Raw genomic sequence first — 24,913 nt, forward strand, 5'->3', positions numbered from 1 at the left:
TCAGAAAAGGCATGAGGCATCGCCTCTCCCCATCTGGGAGGGAGCATCCCATTATACACAGAAAGAGATGCACCTGTTTCCAGAGGTGGCATGGGGTAGAAAGAGCTCGTAAAGAGTCCCAGATTGTTGCAAGAAAGATAATAATTTGATGGGGTTGAAATTAAATGTCCAAATTGAGGCTGTTTATGAAATTTAAAGGGGGTGGAGAGAACATGGGGTGGAGAGAACAGAAATGAGAAGAAAAAAGACAAAGAAAGAGAAAAACACACACGATATAGTACACAAAGGGGAGAAACCATAAAAAATACAGACACACAAATAAAGACAGAAGCTGAGAGAGGAGGGAGCCGGCACCTGGAAAGCAAGATGTTAACAGCTGCAGAGGGGGTGGGGGAAGCAGAAGAGCTGAGGGAGGGGAGGAGGAAACAAAGGCCAAGGAACCAGAGAGCTCAGGACCAGACCCCTCCCAGCATGTGTCTTCAGGCTGTCCCTGACTTCAAGCTGGAGGGTTTTGAGTGAAAGCATTTGTGAGCTTTCTGTCTTTACCTCCCCTACCCCTGCTAGCGGAAGAGCCCCCCAGTCCCGCGTGGCAGGCTCATCACACCAGCCGACCCCTCTGCTTTTGTCTGGCTTGCCCCCATGCCCCTCCACAGGTCACCCTCAAGGCTTGGGGAGCAGCGTGACATGTCCGCAGGCTGTAATGGGCTCCCGTCTGCAAGCACGCATGACATGGGCAGCAGCCCTCCACACCGGGGCTCCTGCTTCCTTCCAAAGGTGGAGGCTGCGTGGGGGGCCTCTTACTCTAACAGAGCGCATGCCCCATGGCAGCCCACCTAAGCACAGACCCCCTGTACTTGGTCCTCCATTTTCCCCAGGCTGCCGGTGCTGCATCCATCCCACTAGCTCTGCAGCCCTTTAGTGGAGACAAAAGGAAGGCAAAACAGCCGGGCTCCAGACTCCTCCAGCACACTGAGAGGCAACAGTCCTGGGAGAAGAGTTATGTGCGATGATGAGCTCACCTGAATGAGTGCCATGCAGACGTCCCCCCTGACACACTGGAGGGAAACAAAAACCAAGACACAGTTGTTTTAGGAGTGGGAGCGTGGGTGTCAAAACCCTGGAGCCGCGCCTTGCGCAGGCTCTAGGCAGAGACAAAGTGGCGTGAGGGTGAGAGAACTAGGAAAGGGAAGGGAAGGGGGCAAACAGTCCCAGGCTTCAGAGGTGGGAAATAAATAATGTCCAGAAGGGGCTGGCTCTGAAGTGGACCAAATGGCTCTCCTGTCCCATGTTTATGGGGTCATGGACCATTAAACCAGCCAACCTACAGATGTCTTCATAAGACTTTACGAGATTAGACTGGGGAGACCCTATAACTCAGCAGCAAGAAGGGAAAATAAGAGGGGAAATTGCAGACGAGATGTGGGAAAGGGCTCAGCCTTCAGGGATGTTCTATCTCGGTGGGAGCAGGTCTATGTTCTGGGACCCCTCTGCCTTCCTCACTGCTCTTCTGTGAGAGTTTCTGCCTGTGTCCATGAGATTTAAAACTGCACCAGGCTTTTACCAATTAGTAAGCTACTTATGTATTTCCTTCTTAATCCAACTTCCAGTTGCTCCCCCCTGCCACCCCATGCAGACACATCACGTTCCTGACCCACAATCAACAGGTCATCAGAGAAATAGTTTCTTTAGTATTTGTGAAGCAAATCAGAAAAGATAATAAAATAGCTCTATTTGCAAGCTCACATATACTGGGATTTTTAAGCCTGATTTAGATTGTCAATGTGGTTTTCCACAAATTCTAATGACCAGGAGCTGACTCTTCTGGGATCTCTGGGTTACTGAAGGTTAGTATTTATTCTCTGAGCCCCTGGCAGCAGAGAGGAGTGCAGAGACCAGGAAGGCACAGTCTGACCAGGTTAAGGGAACAGACTAGAAACAGGAAACAGGGTCTCTTACTACCTCAGGTTTGCGCCACCCTGTGGCAAGTCAGAGACCAACAATTGTTAGAAGAAAGCCCTTGTTCTGGAAGTCTCCGGGCTCTTTCAGAAAGGCATGTGTGACAACTGGCTGACATTCCAGGGACCAAATTAAGGAAGGATGTCAGACCCACATTTTCAAACCACCACTCAGGATCCGTATTTGAAAAGCAACCATTTATTAGAACCAATACAAGAGTATGAAAAGAGGGAAAAGAGGAGGGTGGAAGGGGGGGAGAGAATGAGGTCTGCATCAATGTCAGTTGTGGAAACACATAAATTGCCTACTTTTAAACATTTACATTTAAAAGGCGAACATATATATATATCACTTACCCTAAAAAAAATTAAAAAATGAAAAGCCGACATGTTTGGCTGAACTAAAACCAAGAAACACAACCAAAACTCCCCCACAAACCAAAAAGGTCCATAGAGAATTCAATTTCCCATTTTTCCACTTAGAAATCTGGCTACTAAATGTGATGTGTTTTGCTATTCAGGATGGGGCAAAGTACGCAGATGCCCAGCCTCTCAGTCTCTCTCACATCCCATCCTGTGGGAAAGGCGGCAAGGCTGCTGGGCCATGGGTAAATCAACTCCTGGCTACTTGGCAGGAAGTCAGACTGTGCTCTCTCCATCCTCCAGAACACCACAGAACTACCTGGTGCCACCAGAGCTGGGGAACAGAGCAAGTCCATAAAGCACGGAGAACCAGAATGTGACTGCAGCAAGGGGCCAGGACCTTGTGCTTTTGAATGGGTTACACGTCTAGGGCCAAAGAGAAGGAAAGGAAAAAGAGCCCTGTTGGGAAGAGGAGCTGGCTGAGCCCACATTTGGGCAAATAGGAATAAGTGTCCAAACTTTTCCCAAACCAGAGGGAAAAACAGGTCAAAGTCAGGTTCAGACTGTGGACACTGAGAAAAGATGACAAATGAGTACAGTTAAGTTGGATGAAGCTTTAAGAGTGTTAAACATAGCTCTAGAAAAAAATTTTCCCAAGGTGGCTCTTTTTTGGTAGGGGAAGGAGAAAGTGGTTATGTTTATTGAGCCAGCTTGTTCCTATGGGGAGGCAAGGGGTGCAGTGACTCAGTTTGGTGGGGGTAGGGGGAGGACATGATAAAAGCAATGATATAAATTAAGCCCACTGTATTCACTTTTCTCCTGAGACAGCTGAAGTCTGTTCCAATCCCATGGGGAATGGGACCTTAATTCCCAACCTGCAGAAAGAAACAAGCAGTAGCATCCCTGCCTCATAGTTCCCTAATCCAATGCTCTTGGGTCTGAAACAGCCTCTCTTCGTGGATGCAAGACATGGAAAATACTAAGTGCCTTCCCCCGTAACATCCTATGTCTGGACTACTAAGACTCCAACATTCACAAAAACACTGTCAACATCTGAACTAGCAGCTTTGATGAGGGGTGGGGGGCAGAGAACTTGCCGAGGTCACTAGGAGTTCCAACCTTGGGACAGCTCAGTGAGGAAAGCCTATGTCAGGTCTAGACTTTAGACTTCGGCTAAAGTATTCTACCAACTTTGATTTACAATGCCTCACAACACCCCTGTGAGGTAGGTCAGTATCATCAACCCCATTTGACAGATGGGGAACTGAGGCATTGAAAGGAGTGACTTGCCCAAGGTCAGCCATTATGAGTCAGATGAGGTTGGCACACATAGTCAGCATCCACTCAATTCTTGTTTCACTCCCTAGGGCACCTTACTTCTTGGAGTGCATGTGCAAGCAAAAGGAAGTCAGCAGGTACAAGTCACTCTGCAAATTAGAAGAACTCAACCAACCCTTGAGTATTAACAGAGGGCCTATGATTTATCTGGCATAATGTAAGGAACTCTGGAAACAGACTGCTTCTAAAAATCATGTGTTAATGGATGTTTTGCAAATAAAATTACATTTTAAGCATTAAGGGCATGAATTCTTCTGTAAAGAAATACTTTATCATAAGAGGCGAGGGAGTAAGTCATACTGATTTTCCAAAGTTCTATACTGAGTAACTCCTATTCCTAAGCCCTAAAATCCAAGAACAAGACCTCATTTGAGCAAGAACCTTTGTCCCCAGTGGTGGTCTTGGTAGTGCTCTAAGCTGCAAGGTCGGAGGAGGGGGCTCAAGGCTAGCAACCAGCAATGGTGGCCACAGCACTCTGTCCGGGCTAAGCCAGGCGGCAGGATCTGGCCACCAGACACCCTCTTGCTGCCGCCTGTCCCTCCCCTCAACGCCCACAAGGCAGCATCTTTCCAGCCTTTCTGCGCCAGCCCAACTGCAGGAGTTGGCAGGATCTTCATGAATGGTTCTGGAGAATAAGGATATAAAAAGTGACCCCTAGTTTTCCATTCAGAGAGGGGGGATAAAGTGTTCTCTAAAACTAGTTGTAAGACTCTTGTAATATTCTTTAACATCCCGACAGGTGCGTAACTCTTGGATGAAATCAAGCTTGAAAAAAAAAATACCTTCCCCACCTCTGAACTTACAACTGGACTTCGGTAGTAATCATTATGACCCTTCTAAAACTAGGGGGAAAAAACTAAAACCACAGTCAGTCCTAGCTTAGAATCACATCCTAAAGCTACCAGAAACTGCAACACACGGACTTGAGCTTTAAAAGCCCTGTGACACAATTTAAACTCTATCTTCTCGGGTCTCCTTGAAGAACCTCCAGGCAGAAAGCCCCTCTCTTCCTCTGTACCCCCTCGCAATAGCCAAAGCAGCACAACTCTACATACATCAGAAAGTCAAAGAATGATTTGCCAACACACAGTATAATGCCCACCAGGGATGCTCTCATTCCAGAAAGGACCAACTATCCCGAGACCCTAAATATTAACCTTTTTTCACTGACTGCTGATCACAATGGACAAGTACAGGTGAGGATAACGTTCAAGACATTAAAATAACAAAGACTGTTCAGGTTCAGTCTGTTTGGAATTCCTCAAAAAGTGTGATGAATTAGCCACTGGAACATAGATCAACTGAGGGTCACACCTGCCAATGCCAGGGGACATCTCTCTCTGTCACACACACACACACACACACACACACACACACACACACACACAAACAGAATGGCAAGATAAAAAGTTCATTGCATTCAATTTAGCCTAATTTCTTGATAATAGTTTCCTATTAGATTTTCCGATTAATACTGATGGCTCTTACCTAGGCTGTGATAATTAGGTTTTGATCTATTGTGACATTAATGATCACAATCAGTTGACTTTGAAATTGTCTTAATTAATGGCTCTTCCCTCCTCAGCTGCCTCCAGCGCAGGTTCTGTCCCCTCCCCCAACTATCTTGTTTTAACTCTTTTTCTTACTGATCCCAGAGACAAATACCATTAAGTATCACTTTCTTCCCATAAGCCAAGATTTTAAACTATTTTAAAACATTTCTCTGACAGAACAACAATATGAGATGATGAAATGAGGATCAGGATGAAAAGGCAAGAGAACATGCTGTCAGGACATAAAAAAAAATTTCATGCCAGAAAACAACCAAAGTCAAGCATGATGTTAAAGAGTAGCAATGACAAGCTGAAGCTAACTCTAAATAGACAAGATGAGGTAGTTTAAAATTCAAGAAATCCAGCGCAAGCACAAAGAAATTAGAATTGTTTTATGAAGCTATCCACAGAACCTTCACATTTTAACTTTCCAGAACAATTACTCTTCATTCCTGGGAATTCTGACTTCCAAAGTTAGTCAACTCTGTGGTTACACAGTTCAGAATTAAGAAACTTCTTAAAGTCAAACTGTTTCTTAGCAGGGCTGGGCCTCCCTCTAGCCTTCCCTAGACTGCTTAAATCTGAAACGCCAGGGTATGTGCACTTTCAGGAGAGGTTTTCACATAGCTGACACACGACTGCCTAGAAATCACCACCTTGCAGTGTTGAATAAAACTACACTGTACACAGTAGATGCTCACGTGTTAAGACCTGCACCCCCAAGCCTTCTTTTGAGCAAATCCCTTGTCACTGAAAAGTATGTCCTCTGTTTAAGGCTTAAAGCCAACCTCATGTTAATTTTTCCAAAAGGGATGAGAAACTGAAAAAGGTGTGAGCAACTCTGATAAAATGTCTGAGAGGAATAAATGTTATAGAACCCATGATAATGTAACACCACAGAACTGTATCTGCAACACAGATAATACTTTCCACAGGCAAGGATTAACTAGACCATTAAATACTTTGGCAAAGAGCCCACAACAGGGATCAAAATGAGGGGCTCTCAATCCCCACTCACCTGTTATTTTCTCTCTAAGCAACAGCACTGCTAACCAACCTTCAGTTATCCTTATTTTCTAGAATAAAACAAGCCCTTGTTGTAGTCCATCTATGGCCAGTTAGCTCAATTCCTCCAAGGTCCAGGTCTATGCCCTTGTGAACCATCACCCTCCTACTGTCCCCCCACAGAAATGTGTACCCAACTGCAGCATCTACTACACTGAACTATTAACAGTCAGTTCATCCCACATCAGCATGAAAGTTTTTTGAGGTCAGGGACTGTATCTTCTTGTACTTTGTACCCCCAAAACGAAAAAAAATGCTTGTGGAGTAAAATGAATGTTGATGCACACTAAGATGGCCGCCGTATGGACAGCTCAATACAAATCCACCACTATTAATTGGGTGGGGACACTGAATTCTGAACATATCGTATACTACTGGGTGAAAGGCTGCTAACATCTGTTTTTGAAAATGTAACTTTTATGATTAGCCAAAAAGCCAGCATGAAACTAGAATACACTGGATCGAAACCATTCATCTCTCCACCTAGCCATAGGTATGCTTGCTTGGCCATCTGATTACAAAGGTAAAGACCTCCACACTACAATTTTTCATCTAAAAACCTAAACCAAAAGGATGGAATCACAGATGCAAAATGAGCTTTTCCTTTGACCTCACTGGTGAGAAACAACCTCTACATTTCAAATCTAATGCCCTAACCCAGCCTGGGGTTCTCATGTCATTGGAAGGCAGTTATTTTAGGCCCTCAAACTCAAACCCTAAGGGCAAAGACAAGTGCTCCCCAGCCCAGACACAAGATGGATTCCTCTGACTCCTACTGTACTTTCAGTGAGCTGGACTAAACACAGATCCAAAAAATGGCATGATGAAAATGCCAAGTACCTTCCAAAATGCCCTAGGATCTGACCTGAACAGCAGGAAAATGGACTGTAGGGTAACCACAGAACAAGAATGAAGAGAGTTAAGAATAACCTAACTGTTCAAGTTATGGACACAGGACTAACCTGCATCACGAACAAAGAGCAGTACACAGATATGGCTGGGGGCCAGCCAAGGACCACCTAGACTTGTATTAAGGAACCACCACAGGCTCAAATGCTCCCTTGGACAGACTAAAACTGGACTGTGGGAGGAAAAATGATATGGCTCTCTCCAGGTTAAAAATGGGTGCTTTCATCAGGGCTGATGTACCTAATGGCTAATCCTAACATGAGGGTACTGGCCCAGTGCAGGACTCAAAAAGCAGCTACAATGACCTTGGTAAACTCTGCTCTGCTAACTCCTATGGAAAGGGAGACCCTTGAACATTGATTACTAAAAGAAATTCAGCATTAGAAAGATGTTTTGGAAGAAGACTAAATAAATACAGCAAAAATGTGCTTCAAACACCATAGACCTAGATGTTTAAGAGTGCTTAGCCCATGGCTACTAACTCTTCTGAGGAAAAAGCCCCATAAGGACAGATTTCCATTTGAGGTTGCAAGGGCCAGGAGAGCTGCTCAGAACTAACAAATGCCAGAGACACAAGGCAGGCATCTGGTTTCCTTTCTTCTGAGGGCTAAAGCCAGAGCTGGCCTCTGGCTCCCTAGATTCCTACAGAAGCAGTTGTGGGTAGGCAGGGAGAAAACAACTGCTCTGGCAGCATTCAGTACAAGATCATGATTCAGTAAACTATGAACAGAAAAGATGGAGTGAAAAGTGAGATATTAAAAAGCTGACTAGTAGATGGCACTTCCTTTGCTAAAAGAAAATCACATTTTGATGAATGTTTTAAATATTACCTATAACCACAGCAAACACGTGCCCCAGCTTTTTTAGGACCAATCTCAGCACCAACTAATTCTGTTGTTTTCTTTGTTCACATGTTGATTTTGGTCTGAAAAACAGTCACTGTAGTTTACATGCCCACTGCCCCTGGGAGACACAAACCGGCTCTGTGGACAAGCTGTCATTTTCTCCACCTGCAAATCAACAGGCCCAGATTACCTCCTCCGGGGCTCTGGCCTACTTCTATCTTATTCTTGTCTATCCTAATTATATCCTTGGCTACTTGTATGACAAATCTGTTTCCTGACTATCCTTTCTTTCTTTCAGATGCCCATCAGATTAAGTACTAACCAACTGTCAATTATCTAGCACTCGATCTAGGCCTTGAATTCTTTCAGAGTAAAGAAAGATGGAGATTAAAAACTCCTACCCACTTGAGGTATGGGTTAGGAGTTCTCACCCAATCACATTACCATTCAGAAGGATTTTCCTGGGTGACTTAAACCAAAAGCTTCATTGTTCCAGTCTGTCATGTCACTGCAGCAACAGCTGTCTTCTCAACTGTGCAGTGTAATTTTTGACATAATTTATACAAGCACACAGAATTCAATCAGCAGCTGAGCAGGAAAGCAATGGTAACAAATGCTATGAATGGGTATATGATTTGCATATTATTCAGCTCATCTGTGGACTGGAGCAATCTATCCATTCCCCTGATTACTCTGAATCTAGAAATGGCTGACTGCTCCTGGCCAGAAAGCTATATGTTTTAAAAATCAAAAGCAACAACAAAAAAACCCTCAATGGCTGGTGAAATCTAGAGTTAAGGCTAGTTCAAGCATTTATTCTTAATTCCTCAGCTTTGGACTGGGACACGGATGCTCATAACCCTGCTATCTCCTTACTTTTAGTCTTGATCCTCTAGCCAACCCCCACCCCCAACTAAAAGAAAATGGCTAAAGAGAAATAGGGCATTTCTTGGGGGGAAAAGGATGGAAGGATAAGATTAGGTAATAATCTCTCAATATAATGGCAGGGCAGAAAGAAGCAAAAGGGAAATACTCTGAACAGGGACAGGTGGTTGTTGTCAACATGCTAATGCCAGGACCTGTCACTCTGAGGCGATAGTCTTCCACAGAAACGTATTTTTAAAAATAAAATACAACAAAGAGTTTGAGGGTGGAAAAAGGGAAGAGCAGTAATCCTTTGGGGACTCTTGGTGGCAAATCCAAGAGTCAACAAAGCAAGAAATTTATGACTACAAACGCTATGAATATTTAAAATTGATACTGTGGCCGATGGCTCCCCTCCAAGAATTCCCCACAGAAAATAATGGCATGAAGGGGAAACTTGGGTCCACTGAGAAGTGAGGGTCAGGTCTGAAGCCTCTTTGGTACCAGGAATGCTTTGGGAGGCCACAAAAGCTGGCAGGGCTGGAGGGTGCCTAGCACCTTGGCACAAGCAAGCACCAGGCAGTCACTCACACCTACATATATAGTCCAAATGTGAGAGATGGAGGAAAAAATACATATATACCAAAGGTGATCATAAAGACAACTGTATCCTACCCCAACATCCTCGTGTACGAATAGCTAAAAATCTCCACAGTTCATAATTTGTCATTTTAGGACAGACTACACCACCTTGCAGAAGCAGAATCAGGGATTGCTATGAAACAAGGCCAAAAGTCCTGGGGCTGAGAGTGTCTTGACAAATCTGAGTGTAACATTTCAAGTTCTCCAAGGAACAGAGCTATTCTGCGAGGATGAGTGGAGACGAACAGCAGAGGGTGGCCCAGATGACCACACCAGGAACCCTGTCTTCTACTGGGTAGAGCTGAACGAGGTTGGGAAAGCCCCAACAGGTAGGCAGTTGCTACTGGCTTTTTAAAAAAGATGGGAACATCTTTTCCATCCCAACATCTCAAAACAAAAGCTAGCTGGTCATCAACAGGTTTAAGAACCAAAGCAAGAAACCAAAACTCATCATCATTGTAACAAAATCCCCCAATCTAAAAAGCAACCAACCCTGAAAAGATCAAGACTCTAAGGTGATTAAAAAGTTAAAACTCATCTTGAGGTCACAGGGAAGCAGAAGGAAGAGATGAGGGCAAAGGAAAATATTGTGGGAATTACACACAGTATGTAAATGCCTGGTCTTCACAGAGAGACACTTATCATGAATCAGACCATCAGTTATGTTACAAGAGAACCAATACCAACATTTCTCCTGTGGAGCACAGTGATAAGCACATTTTTTTATGGATGTGTTTAGGATAGAAGGGGGTGGGCAGAAGGGAGAGGAGGCAGGGAGGTGAATGTATTATATACAAAGAGAAATGACAGAGACCACCCCCTCCTTTAGCTCTTTGCTGTTTCTTTCTCTTTGTTTTCCGCATCCTCCGGATATGCGTGCCACGTCAGTCTCTCTTCATAAAATGCTATCACAATCTGTGGACATTTGACATTCGCTTCTTTTGCAAGAACCAGGTCTGCTTCATCTGTGTCTTTCCTGGAAAGAGAGAATATGAGACTTAGAAGGAGAGGAAGTGAGAGTGAGAGAGAATCTACCTAAACCAAAGTTTATATTGATATGAGTTTAACCGACTTAATTTCCTCTCCGTCTTCCTTTCAAGGTGAGAAGGACCCTAACAGCTCAATATTATCTAGGAGAAATTCAAGTGAATAAATTATCAGTGAGTATCATTTAACTACCACATCAGACAGAACCAGAAGTCTTCAGCTAGAACTTAGATGGAAAACATAGCAGGCTTAATCAAAAGGCTGAAAATGAAGTTATAGAAATTTACTCCCATAATTTTGATTTGTAGGTACTGAGTGAACACAATCAAACCTACACTCAGTCCTATTGATTATGCACAGAATGTTCAATCCAGTTTCCGGATCATCTGACTGAAAGGGTCTTAACCTTCCTCATCTTTTGGCCTTTTAAACACTCATCCTTTCAGTGAGAACTATGGATTGGAATAATAAGAAAACAGAAACTCATGTCTACAACAGTATTCACATATGGGGAAATAAGAGAGAATGTAAAATCTAGTCACTAAAGTGAAATGTAGGAATTAGCTGCAAATTTCAATTATCCAAGTTACAAAGGCTCTACTACCATATATAACAAAAAAAAAATCTAGCAAATCCCTTAACCAGTATTCCAAATTGAGGGGGAAAAAAAAGTATCTTAAATTAAAATTCCACTGAGATTTGAGCAAAGACAACTACCTCCCTTTCGAGAAAACTGAGATGTTTAATTCATAGAGGTTAAGTATTATAAGTGAGGAGGAGGAGGGGAAAACACACAGCTCGGAGCAGACACTCAAATTTGGACTGTGGTGGGAAAAAAAGCTAGTTAGTATGTGAATGTAAATTGTAAGTAACACATATGGCTGAGTGGGAAAAAGAGTCAGTACAGCTCCTTATTTCTGACAGAGTATAATGATTCTTCAAATCGAGGCTTCTGGGTAATTTACCAGCAAAATTTCGATCAGATAAAATATTAAACCTTTTGATTCTACAACTTTAAAGTAAATTAGCTTCCTCAGTGGCAATGCAGCATGAAGCCTCTATTTAGAGACCGAATTTAAATCACAAGCCCAGAACACTTGGAAACAGAGAGGCAGTGAGGGCCACACCATAAATCTCACCCTGTCTTTAAGAAACCCAATTGAGGGGAAGTAACTACGCTTTCCTCTAAGAGACGCCCCCTCCACCGGATGAAGTAACTTACACTTTGGCTAGTATTAGTCTTAATGCTTTTTGTTGAGATTATTCTTCTCTTTAGACATTATTCAGTTGTTCTGATCCTCAGTGATGGCAGAAAGCCTCACTCAACTCCTATCTTATGGCCACAGGCTCATGGTCTGACGGTAAATGATTCAGAACTGTGTAAATAAATGGTTAGGTCATGTCTATATGTTTCCTACCTCAAAACTATCTTAGGTACTGGGGCTAAAATAATTTCGCTTAATACCAAAGCCTGAGAATGTCTTAAATCTACTTCCAACCACAATTTCTATTAATACTAACAGGTGATACTAGCCAAAGATCCTTGATAATCAAAATTCTTAGTTGGGGAATACTCCATCTTCCCTCCCTATCTTCCATACAAATTCAAGCCACCAGCAAAGAAGACAACTGTACAGTGAGGCCCAATCTCTCTCACCATTTCATTAGGAACATTAAATCGCCACAGGAATCTGTTGCCCCAATGATCTTTTCTGGTTCCAGTCCTCTCTCAAAGCCTCGAGCGATATCATTGCTCTGCTATAAATAGAAGATAAAGAAAGATTACAGCTTAAAAAAAGAAAGCAAAACAAAAAAACTTGTTTCTCAGTTCAACAAAGCACAATCTAAGTTCATTTTGGTCACCAATTCAAAGAATTCTTACAACTTAAGAAATACAGTAGTGGGCCAGCCAGTGACAGTGATGCCAAGAAATATTTTTGTAAGAAGATGCAGTTGTTCTTCCATACTCCTTCAAGAATTAGAAGCAGCCCTTAAAACTTGTTCATAGCCCTTAAGATATTCTGGAGGCATCACCTAAGAACTCTAACTCTCTAATCTCCTTGATATTATGAACTGATACCCCTAAATTGTTGCTTCTGAGATAATAAACAAGTCCATGCTTATCTGAACTAAAGCCTTTTTCATTTTACAAACTTCAAATATACCACCTCTCAATCTTAATTTTCTTAGACATTTAATTTACCTTAACACCGACCAATATATATATATATACTTTTTAACACTGACCAATATTTTTAATACTTCTTTTCACACAGTTGTCTATACTGATGAAAGAACAGAGGTAAGAATCATTCAAGGCAGTACCATAAAACAGATTTCCTTCAGAGCTCACATACTACAACACCCACACATTTGGGAGAAGAGGCCCTAGTCTGTGCTTATTCCCTCCTGATGTGGATGAGTTGTTAGCACTACAGAATAGAACTGGACAATGACTTAAAACAAACTGGCAATTTTCTTGAAGATTATTCAAAATGCAATCATGCCACTGAGACAAGGCGCAGAGTCCGATTCGGGTGTGCTGGCACTGCTAAGCACAAAACAGTGACATTTTAAACAAACCAGGTAATTTTAAAAACCTTATTATGGAACATTGTGCAAACTTATCTAGTGGCAACATAAAAAAGATTTAGTAAGACTTGCCCAAATGAACTAAATCTCCGATGTCTGATTTTCATAATAAAATCTCTTTGATCTGACATTCACCCTGCTTTTTTCTGAGAGATACAAAGTATTCAGGATCCAGGTGGTCCCCAAAGATACCAGAACCCACACTGGGAAGGAAATTCCATCCACGGATCAGGGGAGATACTGACTCAAAAACACAGCCTCTTTTGGGGGCGCTTAAGGGGAGGAGGTTCCCAGATGTGCACACAGCTGCTCACAGCTGGAATGCTGGCGCATGAACGGAGTCGTAAATCATAGCTGGGGGCTGAAAACAGTTTGCCACATAGAGAGGGAAGGGAAGAAAAATGTTCAAGCTGCTGAAAAGGAGCCGAGGCGAGGAAAATGCTAAAATCATCACACAGGCAGTAATCTTAAATCAGGCATAATGCCAACTAACAAATTTCTTCTGCAGTGGTCTAAAGAAAGAAACGCAATCCCCTCCTGTACCTTTAATACATACAATCACCTATCTTCCCAGCTATCTACCTGACAGCCGCCAGCACTGCTGAGAATGCTGCCAGGGGCCCCAGGTGAACATTACAAAGGACGTGTGGGGGTTGTTTTCAAGGTCAGCAGCAACAGAACCTGGCCTAGGAATGAAACTCTCTATGTTGGCTAGCAGGTCTAAAGCCAGACTGCTCCTTTTTGAAAAGGACAGAAACCTTAGGTTGAGGAAATACACACTGTATGTCACAAATGGCTAGTCACAAGTCTTCTGCTGTGCTGTTTTTTGGTCTCTTTACTTAGTTTGAAAATGAATCAAATGCCAAAAGCCAGAATACAAAGGACTAATAAAAAAGAAAATAGAAAGAAAGAAACAAGTCTTAGCTCCTTAGAGAAGGCACTCTCAAATTCCTTATCAGTACACTATATCATAATGATATACATACCTCACCAGAATAGAGTGGTTTTAAAAGTAAGGTTGTAAAAAATAAAATTAATCACGGAAACAGACAAACACAAACCTAGAGTCCACTTCCACCTGCAGCCTCCAATTTTTCACTTACTTCAATTCTTTTTGGAACACTGATCTCCCATTTTCTCTATCACTTGTGTCAGTCTTTTAAAATTCTGTGCCTAGGTCCAGCTCACAGAAATCTGAATTTAACTAGTCTGGGGTGAATCTTGGATACTGGGTCTTTTTAAAAATCCCCCCGCCCTACCTTTATGACTCTAATGTGAGCCAGGGCTGAGAATGAACGTTCTGGAAAGATGGGTATCAAGCAGAATGAAGATAAACAGAGATGCTTATGGCAGTGATGCTAGAAGATTCAGAAGTGGACTTGTGCTTTTATTTTATTAAACGTTAAGGGTATGATACATGCTTCACCACAAAAGTCTTCATAACCTTGAAATAAATGAAAGGAATGGAAGCTGGGAGGGGGAATGTGTGTGTCTGTATGTGTACAAAGATGAAAAAGATACAGATGAAAAAAGAAAGGCAAGAATAGTGCTTATACGAGTTACTTAAGAATTAATGATCAGAAGAACTAAAGCAACTACATCAAATCAAAATTTCATAAGCATACTTTTCAAACTGAACAATAAAGATTCAAAAGGAAGATGAAAATTAATTTATTTAGAAAATGCAGAAATAATAGAATCAAAAGAGAATACACATGCCACTGAGCTGTATGCTTTAAAATGGTTAACTGTGGGGCGCCTCGGTGAGTTGAGCATCCGACTCTTGGTTTTGGTTCAGGTTGTGATCTCAGGATCTTGAGATCAAGCCCCACGTTGCGCTCTGTGTTCAGGTGGAGTCTGCTTGTGACTCTATCCCGTTCCCCTCTGCCCTTCCCCAATAACTCGCACACGCGCTCTCTAATAAATTTTTATTTTAAGATTTTATTTATTTATTCGACAGAGATCACAAGTAGGCAGAGAGGCAGACAGAGAGAAAGGGAGAAATAGGCTTCTGGCTAAGCAGAGAGCCCGATGCAGGGCTTGATCCCAGGACCTGGGATCATGACCTGAGCTGAAGGCAGAGGCTTTAACCCACTGAGCCACCCAGGCGCCCCTCTAATAAATCTTTTAAAAAATAAAAAAATAAAAAATAAAATGGTTGTGTGTTATGTGAATTTCACATCAATTTTAAAAAAGGAATATAAAAGTTTGAAAATAAGTGCTATCTTTGAAACAAAAGGAAGAAAGACTTAGTAAACTTTTTTTAAAAAAAGATTTTATTTATGTATTTGAGGCTTAACCCACTGAGCCACCCAGGTGCTCCAAGAAGTACTAAACTTTTTAAAGCCATTTTCTACCCTTAAAAACTTCACCAAGTCCCTCCCTTGCTAAGATAACTTAGCTGCCCATTTATGGAGAAAAGAGGGAGTAGCTGCTGTTTTACAGGGTCTTAATTTTGCCACTTTAATACAATTCAGTGAAATATACAGTACATTTCTCATTCAGCCATGAGGGGGCGCTATAGTTAATCAACACACCACCCTGGAAGCTCTTTTGTTCAACAATTTACCTTGCAGGCCATCATTAGAACAGAAACCACCAAAATACCACTTGGGGAGTAAGGAGAGTCCAGCAAGAGGCAAAAACAATTGTAGAAAAAGCGGGGAAAGAAGCTTACCTCTCTCTTTTTTTTGGATTTGATATCATCAGCATTGTTTGAGAAATTGGATTTCCTCTTGTTACTTTCTGACTTCTCCCTGGGTTTGTTGTTTTCACCCTCCTTCATCTTCTTATACTTTTTCATAAACTCAGAAATTAGCTCAGGGCAATCCAAATTTTTCTCAGGTTCCCAAGTATTGTGCTCCCTGGGCACAAAGAATTCAAAAAAAAAAAAGAAAGAAAAGAAGAGAATGAGGAGGGGAAAAAATCCAGTGCTTTCTTTTAAAGAAGACAAGTAGGCAAAATGAAAAACAAAACAAAACAAAAACAAAAACCTACACTTAAAAGAGATAACAAATTGGATCCTAGGAATCTTGGTAACAGAAATGAAAAAATATATCCACAAAGAAACTTGCAATTTCTTGTAGCAGCATTTCAATAGCCAAAGACAGAAAACAATTCAAATGTCCATCAATTTGTGAATGGATGAATAGATGTGGTACATTTATAAAGGAGAATACTATTCGGCAACAAAAGGTACACAATACTAATTAATACATGCCACAACATGAAAGAACCTCAAAAATAATATGCTAAGAAACCAGATAGAAAGACTATATATTGTCTGATTCCATTTATATGAAATGTAGGAAAGACACATTTAGAGACAAAATGTGGGATTGAGATTAACTATAAATGAGCTCAAGAGAATCTGGGGAAATTATGGGAGTATCCTAAACTGGAGTGTGGTAATGGTTGACAACTCTATGAATTTACTAAAATTCACTGAATTGTAAACTTTCAATGAATGAATTTTATAATATCTAAATGATACCTCAAAAGTTTTTTAAAACTCAAAATATGAATTCTGATTTATAAAATGTGATTTCATATAATCGTCTATGCAAATCCTGAGAAGAATGTAACAAAGCATGCATCCCCAGTTTACACTATCTTTAACATGTTACTTACATTCTGAACAAATGTCAATAAAGTATTTCAAGATTGGAAGTACTGCAAGATTTTTATTAATAAAAAAGGTAGTATAAGGGCTTAAATCATTAGAATATAGGTGAACAGTAAGAAGACGACTCAGAAGTGGGATTGGAGTACATTAATTCAATGTTGTGGAATCAAGTTTACTGTTACCAGGCAGTCAAAACACATTTTTATATTAACAAAAACAAATATTAATATTAATATTAATATTTTTAAAAAACCGAATAACTGAATCTAACTAAACTTGAGTCAAGGGAGTCCTATTATGAGGAAAACAGTTATTATTCACAAAGTTGTTCTCTATTCCTGGCAGGGGTTTCAGAAAACCAAACTATCAACTACATTATAGGCTTATGGAATCAAATCATGAGATGTACCTCCATAGGAAAAACCAGACCAGGCATCCTCTTCACTCCTAGCCAGTGGCAGAAGTTCTTTTGGTTAAATAGTAAGGACTAGTTTATATTAAAGTATATCTGGAAATATATCATAGGAAGTTTCTACAATCCTTTCATTGACCTGGGTAAAAATTATTTAATGTATGTACTATCCATTTAAAATATTTTGGTTTTCAAATACGGTATCTTTAGATGGGCGTGGTTTGAACACACACCATAATTAGACTCGAAGGAGAATAATGGAAAAAATATGGTATTTACTCTAGATTTAAAACTTTCTGCAAAAAGAGCTTGAAAATGAGACAAGATTTATTTCAAAATCATTTGAGCTAAAACTAGAAAAGCCTCTCCTTCTTGGTTCTTCAGCAAAAGGCAAAAAAACCAAAAACCCCATCTCATACAGTAACTTTCCCCCAAATCCACAAACCACATAGTTTCTTCTAGGATACCAAAAGAAATTAAGACACCAAAAGCAAGAGGTGTGCCAACACTGAACACAAGCAAGCAGACTTGGAGGGAGAGGAGCAAATCTCTATGGATAGCAAGGAAAGACAGTCCTATAATGGGATTCTCTTTTCCTACCATATTGGTATTGCTGCTTCTACAACAACCAATCTCCACCCAAAAGACAGCATGGTATAATTTAAAAAGAGCCTAGGCATTAGGGCCAAAGAAATCTGATACTAGATCTTTGTGCCAGCACTTATCAGTTATGCCATCTTGGGCAAATAGCTTCGCTAACTTCCTCAACTATAAACTGAAAATACCTCTAAAGGCTGTTATGAGAATGAAAGAAAACACATGAAGTAGAAGAATCTGACCACTGCCCAACATGGAGTAGGTACTTAGTTAGCTAATGCTAACAGGGCAAAATTTGTTTTAGTCTTTTAATGAAATCCTGGGCACTTCTGAGAAAGTAAGGATAAGTGCTTTAATCCATCCACCTCAAACTTCCTTTTCCCTCTTTAATCTATTAAGTTACCAGTAACTCAAATACAGACAGTCTCACGAACCTTCGAAATGACCAACAACTTCAAATGGTAATTCAATGAGCCCAATAAACACCCTTAAAATCTTTCAATGTTATTTTAATTCCTATTTCTAGGTCTCTCAAACTCATAATTTCTCAACTCTAAAGGATGTGGTGATATCACTCCTCTTCAGAAATATGGAGGACATACTCTGATTGCTGTGCTAGCCCCATTTCATGCTCTCTGTGCTAGAGATCCTAAGCATCCTGTAGTGCATGCACTGTCCTACTTAAAACGCCAAAAGTGCTCCAAATGAGAAACGCTGACTTATGTAATAAAATAACCTTAGGTATGTTCCAAAGGCTCCTGATTCAGACCTTTGTCCAAAAGTACCGTCAAAATTTAGTAACGTTATATGTACTTATATGTACCATTTAGTACATATAAGTCCTACATGTTAAAGCTGTGATGTTCAATGTGCTAACTACTAGCCACATGTGGCTAACTGAACACTTGAAATAGGACTAGTCTGAACTGAGATGTGCTATAAAATGTAAAATACACAAGATTTTTAAGACTCAGCATGAAAAAAGTAATGTAAAATATCTTTATTTTTATACTATTAATGTTGAAAAAGCATTTTGATACACTGTTAGATAAATTATTAAAATTTCTTTTGGGGTGCCTGGGTGGCTCAGTGGATGAAGCCTCTGCCTCGGGCTCAGGATCCTGGGATCGAGCCCCACATCAGGCTCTCTGCTCAGCAAGGAGCCTGCTTCCCCCTTTCTCTCTGCCTACTGTGATCTCTCTCTCTGTCAAATAAATAAATAAAATCTTTTTTTAAAAAATTTCTTTAATGTGGCCACCAGAAATGTAGAATTCCCCATGTGCCTTGCATTATATCCAAGCCACTCCAAGAAGCCTGTACCAGTTCCTACCAGTGCACTGGGTTCTGGAAAATCCATTCTTTGTTATCAGTCATCCTGAGGAAGAGAATTAATCAAAAACTGAGGCAAAATGTCTAACAATTACACATATTTTACCTTTCAAGCTACCTCCTCTGTGCTTCAATGTGTCTAGTTGTGTTTATTCCAAGGAAAAAGAATAATCACCTTTAGCACTTCAGCCTAAAACCAGTTATTTCCTAACAGACATTCTAGTAAATACTTCAGTATCGTTCTTAAAGCTCATTGGAAAAAAAAAAAAAAGGTTTTTTAAGGTCTTCAAAAAAACAATAACAAAAAGCCAGACAGATTTTAAAGTATTAATTGCAGAAACTAGGTGGTATGTATCTGAGTGTTCAATTTCTTTTGCCTAAGCTGTAGATTTGAAATTAAAAAAGTAAATATTGGGAGGGAAAAAAACGTGGCCTCAGATTTAAGTTTCTCATTAAGAGGAGTCCTTCACTCTAGGTCACTTGTGAGATCCAAGGATCATTCTGGAAAGCTATGGGCTATGGAATGGATGACTTTTGTTTCAATGTATATATCTTAGCTTAGTTATACCCAAAAGAATACTAATAGTAGCAGTTTATACTTTTTTTAAAAGAAGATTTTATTTTTATTTTTAAGTAATCTCTACACCCATCATGGGGCTCGAATTCACAATCTCAAGATCAAGAGTCACATGCTGTACCAACTGGGGCAGCCCTAATAATAGCTTATATTTACACTGATCTTACCTGTCTGTCAGTCTCTACATATACCCAACATCTATTTCCTCTTCCTACTGTATTGAGGAGGGAAAAGATAACTAAACCAAGGTCAACCAGCTCATAAGTGGTGGAACAAGAAACTGGACCTAAGCAATCTGGCTCCTCATCTAAGCACCTAACCAATTCATTATACTATCTCTCAAAAGCATTATCATTAGAACACCAGCTTGAAGGGAGAGACTAGTTTATTGCTGTGTCTTCTGACTCTTAGGAGGGGTGCAGGTGAGGAGAGAAAAAGACGAAGATGGCAGTGGCTCATGGAGAAGGAAACCAAAGGTGTCCACCTCTGCAGAGTGCTAAGGCCTAAAGAAGACACTTACTCAGAAAAGCCTTTCCATTTCAGAAGATATTCCACTTGCCCCTTAACTACACGCCTGTCTAGCACCTTCTCGACAACATACTCCTCCTCATCCTCTGAAGAAGAACTGTCAGCTGTCCGCTTGGTTTTCTTTCCCATGTTGCACGCTGCTCCACCTGAAGGACTAAGGCCACCGGGTTCCTGCAAAGAGGAAGGACAAAATGATCGAAATCCATGCAAGGAATTAAAACTTTGTCTTTTCTTGATGGAATGCAGAGGGGATAACACAAAGTTGCCATGTACCCTTCGCTTGGGTCTTGAAGCATTCTACAGACGGTTCCTAAGAATATAAGGAGAAAACGGTCAATCCCCACTTTCCCGAAAACAACTTTTTCTTCCGCTCACAAGACCAAAATCATTATTATACACACAACTAACTCCTCTAATTTCAGATTCCAAAATACAAGTGGTGTGGTATGTTACTCCTGGGTACCTCTATAATTGTTAACAAGCCAGGATCTCAAACAAATGCAGAAAACTACCAGTTAAATGAACAGTGACAAAATTAAAACCTTACCTTTAAGGTGAATAAGGTTCTTCATAAAAATGAAAAAAGAAAAGCCCCAAAATGTAACCTTCCCCTGCTTTGAGGATCTTGACTAGTCTCCTGGCAGCACAAAAAGGCCTGCTCAGGCATCTTTCTCCACTGTCTTCAGCGACTTGGTATATCTTTCCCTCAAACAAACTGAGCTTGTCCCTAGAGCGTCCATCAGTTCACAAAAGCAAGGCTGGCATCTCAGATACATGAAGCCTTTTTTTTCCACTTAGGGATGGTAGATAGGCAAGAACAACAACAAACATTTTTAGTCCAAAAACTAAAAAAATTCGGTAATTCTCATGGCTCAACTAATCCAAATGGTTAAGGAGGTACCTCTCTTAACTGGAGTTGACTTTGGGCCAAAGGAAGAAGAGGAGGAAAAAGAAGTCTGGCCCCAAACTCACATCAACACGAAGCCTCAAAACACAGAGGAACCATTCATAGGCCCAAGGAAAGCTGAAGCAGAGCAACACAAATGGAAATTGAGTTAAGCTCAGAAATATGCACACCAGGGGGTACTCAACACAGATCTAGTTTTTAAAATTCCCACATTGTTGTTTCTATAATCACTTTTAAGAATTCTTTAACCAAGTTAAATGGTGCCTACAGTCTGGATTATAGAGTAGCAGAACTGTTTTCTTAGCTGAACTCCATTTTCATTCTTCCGTAATTCTTAAAAGATTTTTTTTCAGCACTCTCTAAAAATATTTCCATCCTGACTAGAAGACATCTCCCAGGAACAGGGAAGGCTACTACTAATCTCAGAATTGTGTTCAAGTCAAGTAACATAAAAAGTTGCATTTATCAATTTACTTCAAGTTAGCAAAATTTAAGGAATTATTCCAAGAACATCTAGTTGGAAATCGTATCTCCAGAACCTATTAGCAATAAATAGGTTTGCCTACCCAAAAAACTGTCTGTACCCATTACTCCCCTATAAAAAAAAAAAAAAAAAAAAAAAAAAAAACTTGAGATTTTATTAAAGTACTTTATTCAGAAGAGGGGATGGAGGGGGAGAATGTAGACAGGAGTTTCAAAATAATTTTCCCATGAATTTAGAAGAGAGTCCTAAGCTTCAAGAAAAAAAAAAAAAATCTTATTTATCTAAAATACAAACAGCCTCCGATCTCACCAGAGACAGGAAATGTCATATTCCAGGGAGAGTACCCCACCCCCACCCCCACTCACCTTGGAATTTCCGGGAGCTGAGCAGTTTAGGTCAGAGCGCTGGGGTTAAAACCAGCCCCGGGTAAGATGCATGCAGTTAAGCATTGTGGCTATGGCCTCCCCTGCCTCACGAGGAAAAACAAGGATTTACATATGTGTTCTTCAGTTTGAGGGAGGAAAGAGGAAAATCTCCCTTTATACCTTCATGCAGAAGAGGTGCCCCAAAGGTAGAAGATGAATGGGGGTTCCCTCCTTTACCTACCGGATCGCCCCAGTTCTTTCTTTCCCTCTGGGCTAACAGGAGGGGCCTCCCCTCCCAGGTCTGGGGCTTGGCGGGCTGGCAGCTCCCCCGCCCCCACCCAGCTGCCTGGGAGCCACTGCGCAGCTGTCCCAGCCCGTTGCCATGGCAACTGGCAGCAGTACTAGACTAGGGGGGGGTGCGGAGAAGCAAATGGAAAAGTTAAAAGGCTTAACTTTCCTTTTCAGTGAAGACTGGGTGGAGAAGTTGGAAGGTACTCTCCTAGCCTCAAAGCGAAGGCATTCAGAACTCAAGGGAATTGATTCTTGGGTTTTAAACCCCAAACCTGTGCTTATTGCTCTAAGAGCACCGGGAATTAATCAATAGCATTTTAAGATCATCTAACAGGATTATAGCTCAACTGGAAGGGGGAGGGGAAAAGCTAGGTCGCTCTACAACAGGATCAGTACAAACCCCTCACCCCTAACCCAGCACAGCAGAAACACTTTAACTAAGGCCTTTTCTACCATCTGTCACTGAACAGTTAATTAAAATTGCTTGGGGGAATGCGGGATAACAGAAAGGGGGGAAGGGAAGTATTTCAAAATACTCTACAACTTTCCTTCTTTGAGGGATTATTAGATACAGAAACAGAATCCAGACACTTGAAGCACTACCAAAGAACCTATCCATTGAAATTACAAGTAGAAAAAAATGTAATCCTTAAGTAGTTTTTAAAGAGGACAGCAGTCCAGCCACAACCATTATTGTTTCATTATTGTTTCAATTTGGGGGGGGGCGGTGCCTGAGTGGCTCAGTGGGTTAAGCCTTGGCCTTTGGCCGATCAGGTCATGGTCCCAGGGTCCTGGAATGGGGCCCCTCCTGGGGCTCTCTGCTCAGCGGGGGGCCTGCTTCTCCCTCTCTCTGCCTGCCTTTCTGCCTATCTGTGATCTCTGTCAAATAAATAAAATCTAAACAAAAAACAAAAAACACGTTTTGGGGTGCCTGGGTGGCTCACTCAGTCAGTTAAGCATCTGCCTTCGGCTCAGATCATGACTTCAGAGTCCTGGGATCAAGCTCTGCACAGGGTTCCCTTGCTCGGCGGTAAGTCTGCTTCTCTCTCTCCCTTTACTCCCCGCCCCTTATTCCAGCTACTACTCTCTGCTCTCTCAAATAAATAAAATGTTAAAAAAAAAAAAACTTTCCATTAATTGTTATTGTAATATTATGAAACAAATTTTTATTTTATTTTTTTAAAAGATTATTTATTTATTTAACAGAGAGAGAGATGACAAGCAGGCAGAGAGGCAGGCAGAAAGAGAGGAGGAAGCAGGCTCCCCGCTGAGCAGAGAGCCGGATGCGGGGCTCGATCCCAGGACCCTGGGATCATGACCTGAGCCGAAGGCAGCGGCTTAACCCACTGAGCCACCCAGGCGCCCCTGAAACAAATTTTTAAATAATTACTATATAGTAATTTAAAACTCCATATATCAATAATACCTAATACTTGGAAAAAAGATTGCAATAAAGAAGAGAGCTACTTAGAGATAGCAGTCCCATCAAGTTTCTTTTCTCCTGGCCCTAAAGACCATTTTGGAGAGCTCCAAAGCCTTCCCTCTGCTTTAGGATTCTGGTCTTTAAGACAGCTTTAGGCAGCTGTCATAGGAGAGTAAGAAAAAGGGAAAATCAAAAGCAAAGACCCCAACTGAGGAAAAGGTGGAGAACAGTGATTATTTTAGTTATCAAACAGAAGAAATTATAGGATATGAGAGCAGACAGTTTTTAACTACAGAAGATTTCCTCAAATTTGAATATACCTGTCAGAAAAATCTCTGGGTATTAAAAGGCCTTTTTGGACTCTTCCTAACTTGTTAATACTTTTGTAGTTAAGGGATATAAAAACAATGGAAAGGAATTAGATCAGGGTTCTCACTGTGTGATCAACTTGCCATGTATGATCTCGAGTAAATAGTTTGAGACCTAACCTCAGAATCACTAAAATGGGCCAAATCCCCACTGCCTACCTCCTAGGGAAACAGTGAGTTTAAATAGAGACCAAGGAGCTGGTAAGTCCCCCAAAGAGAAGCTTTTGTAAAAATATAGGGCCAAATTCAACAGCAGGAAATATGTGACCTTCCAAATTCCTAAGCCGGTAAACCTTATCACATGCAGTAACTCCTGCAGCTCAAAATGTTAGTAGACAGCAAGAAAGAAGGGGGACTATCTTTGTTAACTAGGTACGGGTATGGGTAAACTAATAAAGCTTCAGAGAACAAGGTACATTCTCTCTTAAAGACAAAATACTTAGTCTTACTCCCTAACACTCAGAAAAGCACTGGAAATGGCAATATAAAAAGACTAACAGTAATTCTGTGAAGAGATAAAGGAAAAAATGACAGCAACATTATTATTTTAGTGAAACCTTTCAGGAAAAAAAAAAGTGAAATCAACAAGGAAAAGGACAAAAATATTCTGGTGTCTACCCCCTTCCTAAAACGTCCAGAAATAATGTCAGATCAATTTCCTCCTTTCCCCTCTTCAAGAACTGCCTAAAAGGCACTCAGCTAAGGTCCCTTTCTCTTTGGGAAATGGGTTTTGTAACAGCTGACAAATCAAATTGGGCCTGATGCCAGAAGTCAGAGTCCAACCATAATATTCTGTAAAGAATGGCACGCAACTGTCTTGTAAATCTCTGGGACAGTCACAGATCAGAAGCTGGCAAGGATGACGACATAGTTCTGATGGAATGTGTCTTATCT

General features: G+C 41.1%; 1 protein-coding gene across 6 annotated transcripts in view; it reads right to left on the reverse strand.

Annotated features, from left to right (window-relative positions):
- Window positions 1-2,138: 2,138 nt before the first annotated feature.
- The window catches only part of CBX5 (chromobox 5), a 38,050-nt gene continuing 15,275 nt past the window's right edge, over window positions 2,139-24,913 (reverse strand). The window contains exons 1-5 of one of the 6 annotated variants that reach the window (XM_082741581.1): window positions 22,179-22,328; window positions 20,174-20,352; window positions 15,791-15,977; window positions 12,179-12,279; window positions 2,139-10,510 (exon numbers count right to left, since the gene is read on the reverse strand). In XM_082741581.1, coding sequence (XP_082597707.1) covers window positions 10,360-10,510; window positions 12,179-12,279; window positions 15,791-15,977; window positions 20,174-20,310 — 576 coding nt within the window. In that variant the 5' untranslated portion in view covers window positions 20,311-20,352; window positions 22,179-22,328 and the 3' untranslated portion in view covers window positions 2,139-10,359. Of the gene's footprint in view, window positions 10,511-12,178; window positions 12,280-15,790; window positions 15,978-20,173; window positions 20,353-21,937; window positions 22,329-24,913 lie in introns of those variants that run through there. The other 5 variants (XM_082741584.1, XM_082741585.1, XM_082741582.1 and 2 more) reach the window with 5 other exon arrangements.

The sequence above is a fragment of the Mustela nivalis genome (genome assembly GCF_964662115.1).
Source record: "Mustela nivalis genome assembly, chromosome: 7".
Classification (NCBI taxonomy): domain Eukaryota; kingdom Metazoa; phylum Chordata; class Mammalia; order Carnivora; family Mustelidae; genus Mustela; species Mustela nivalis.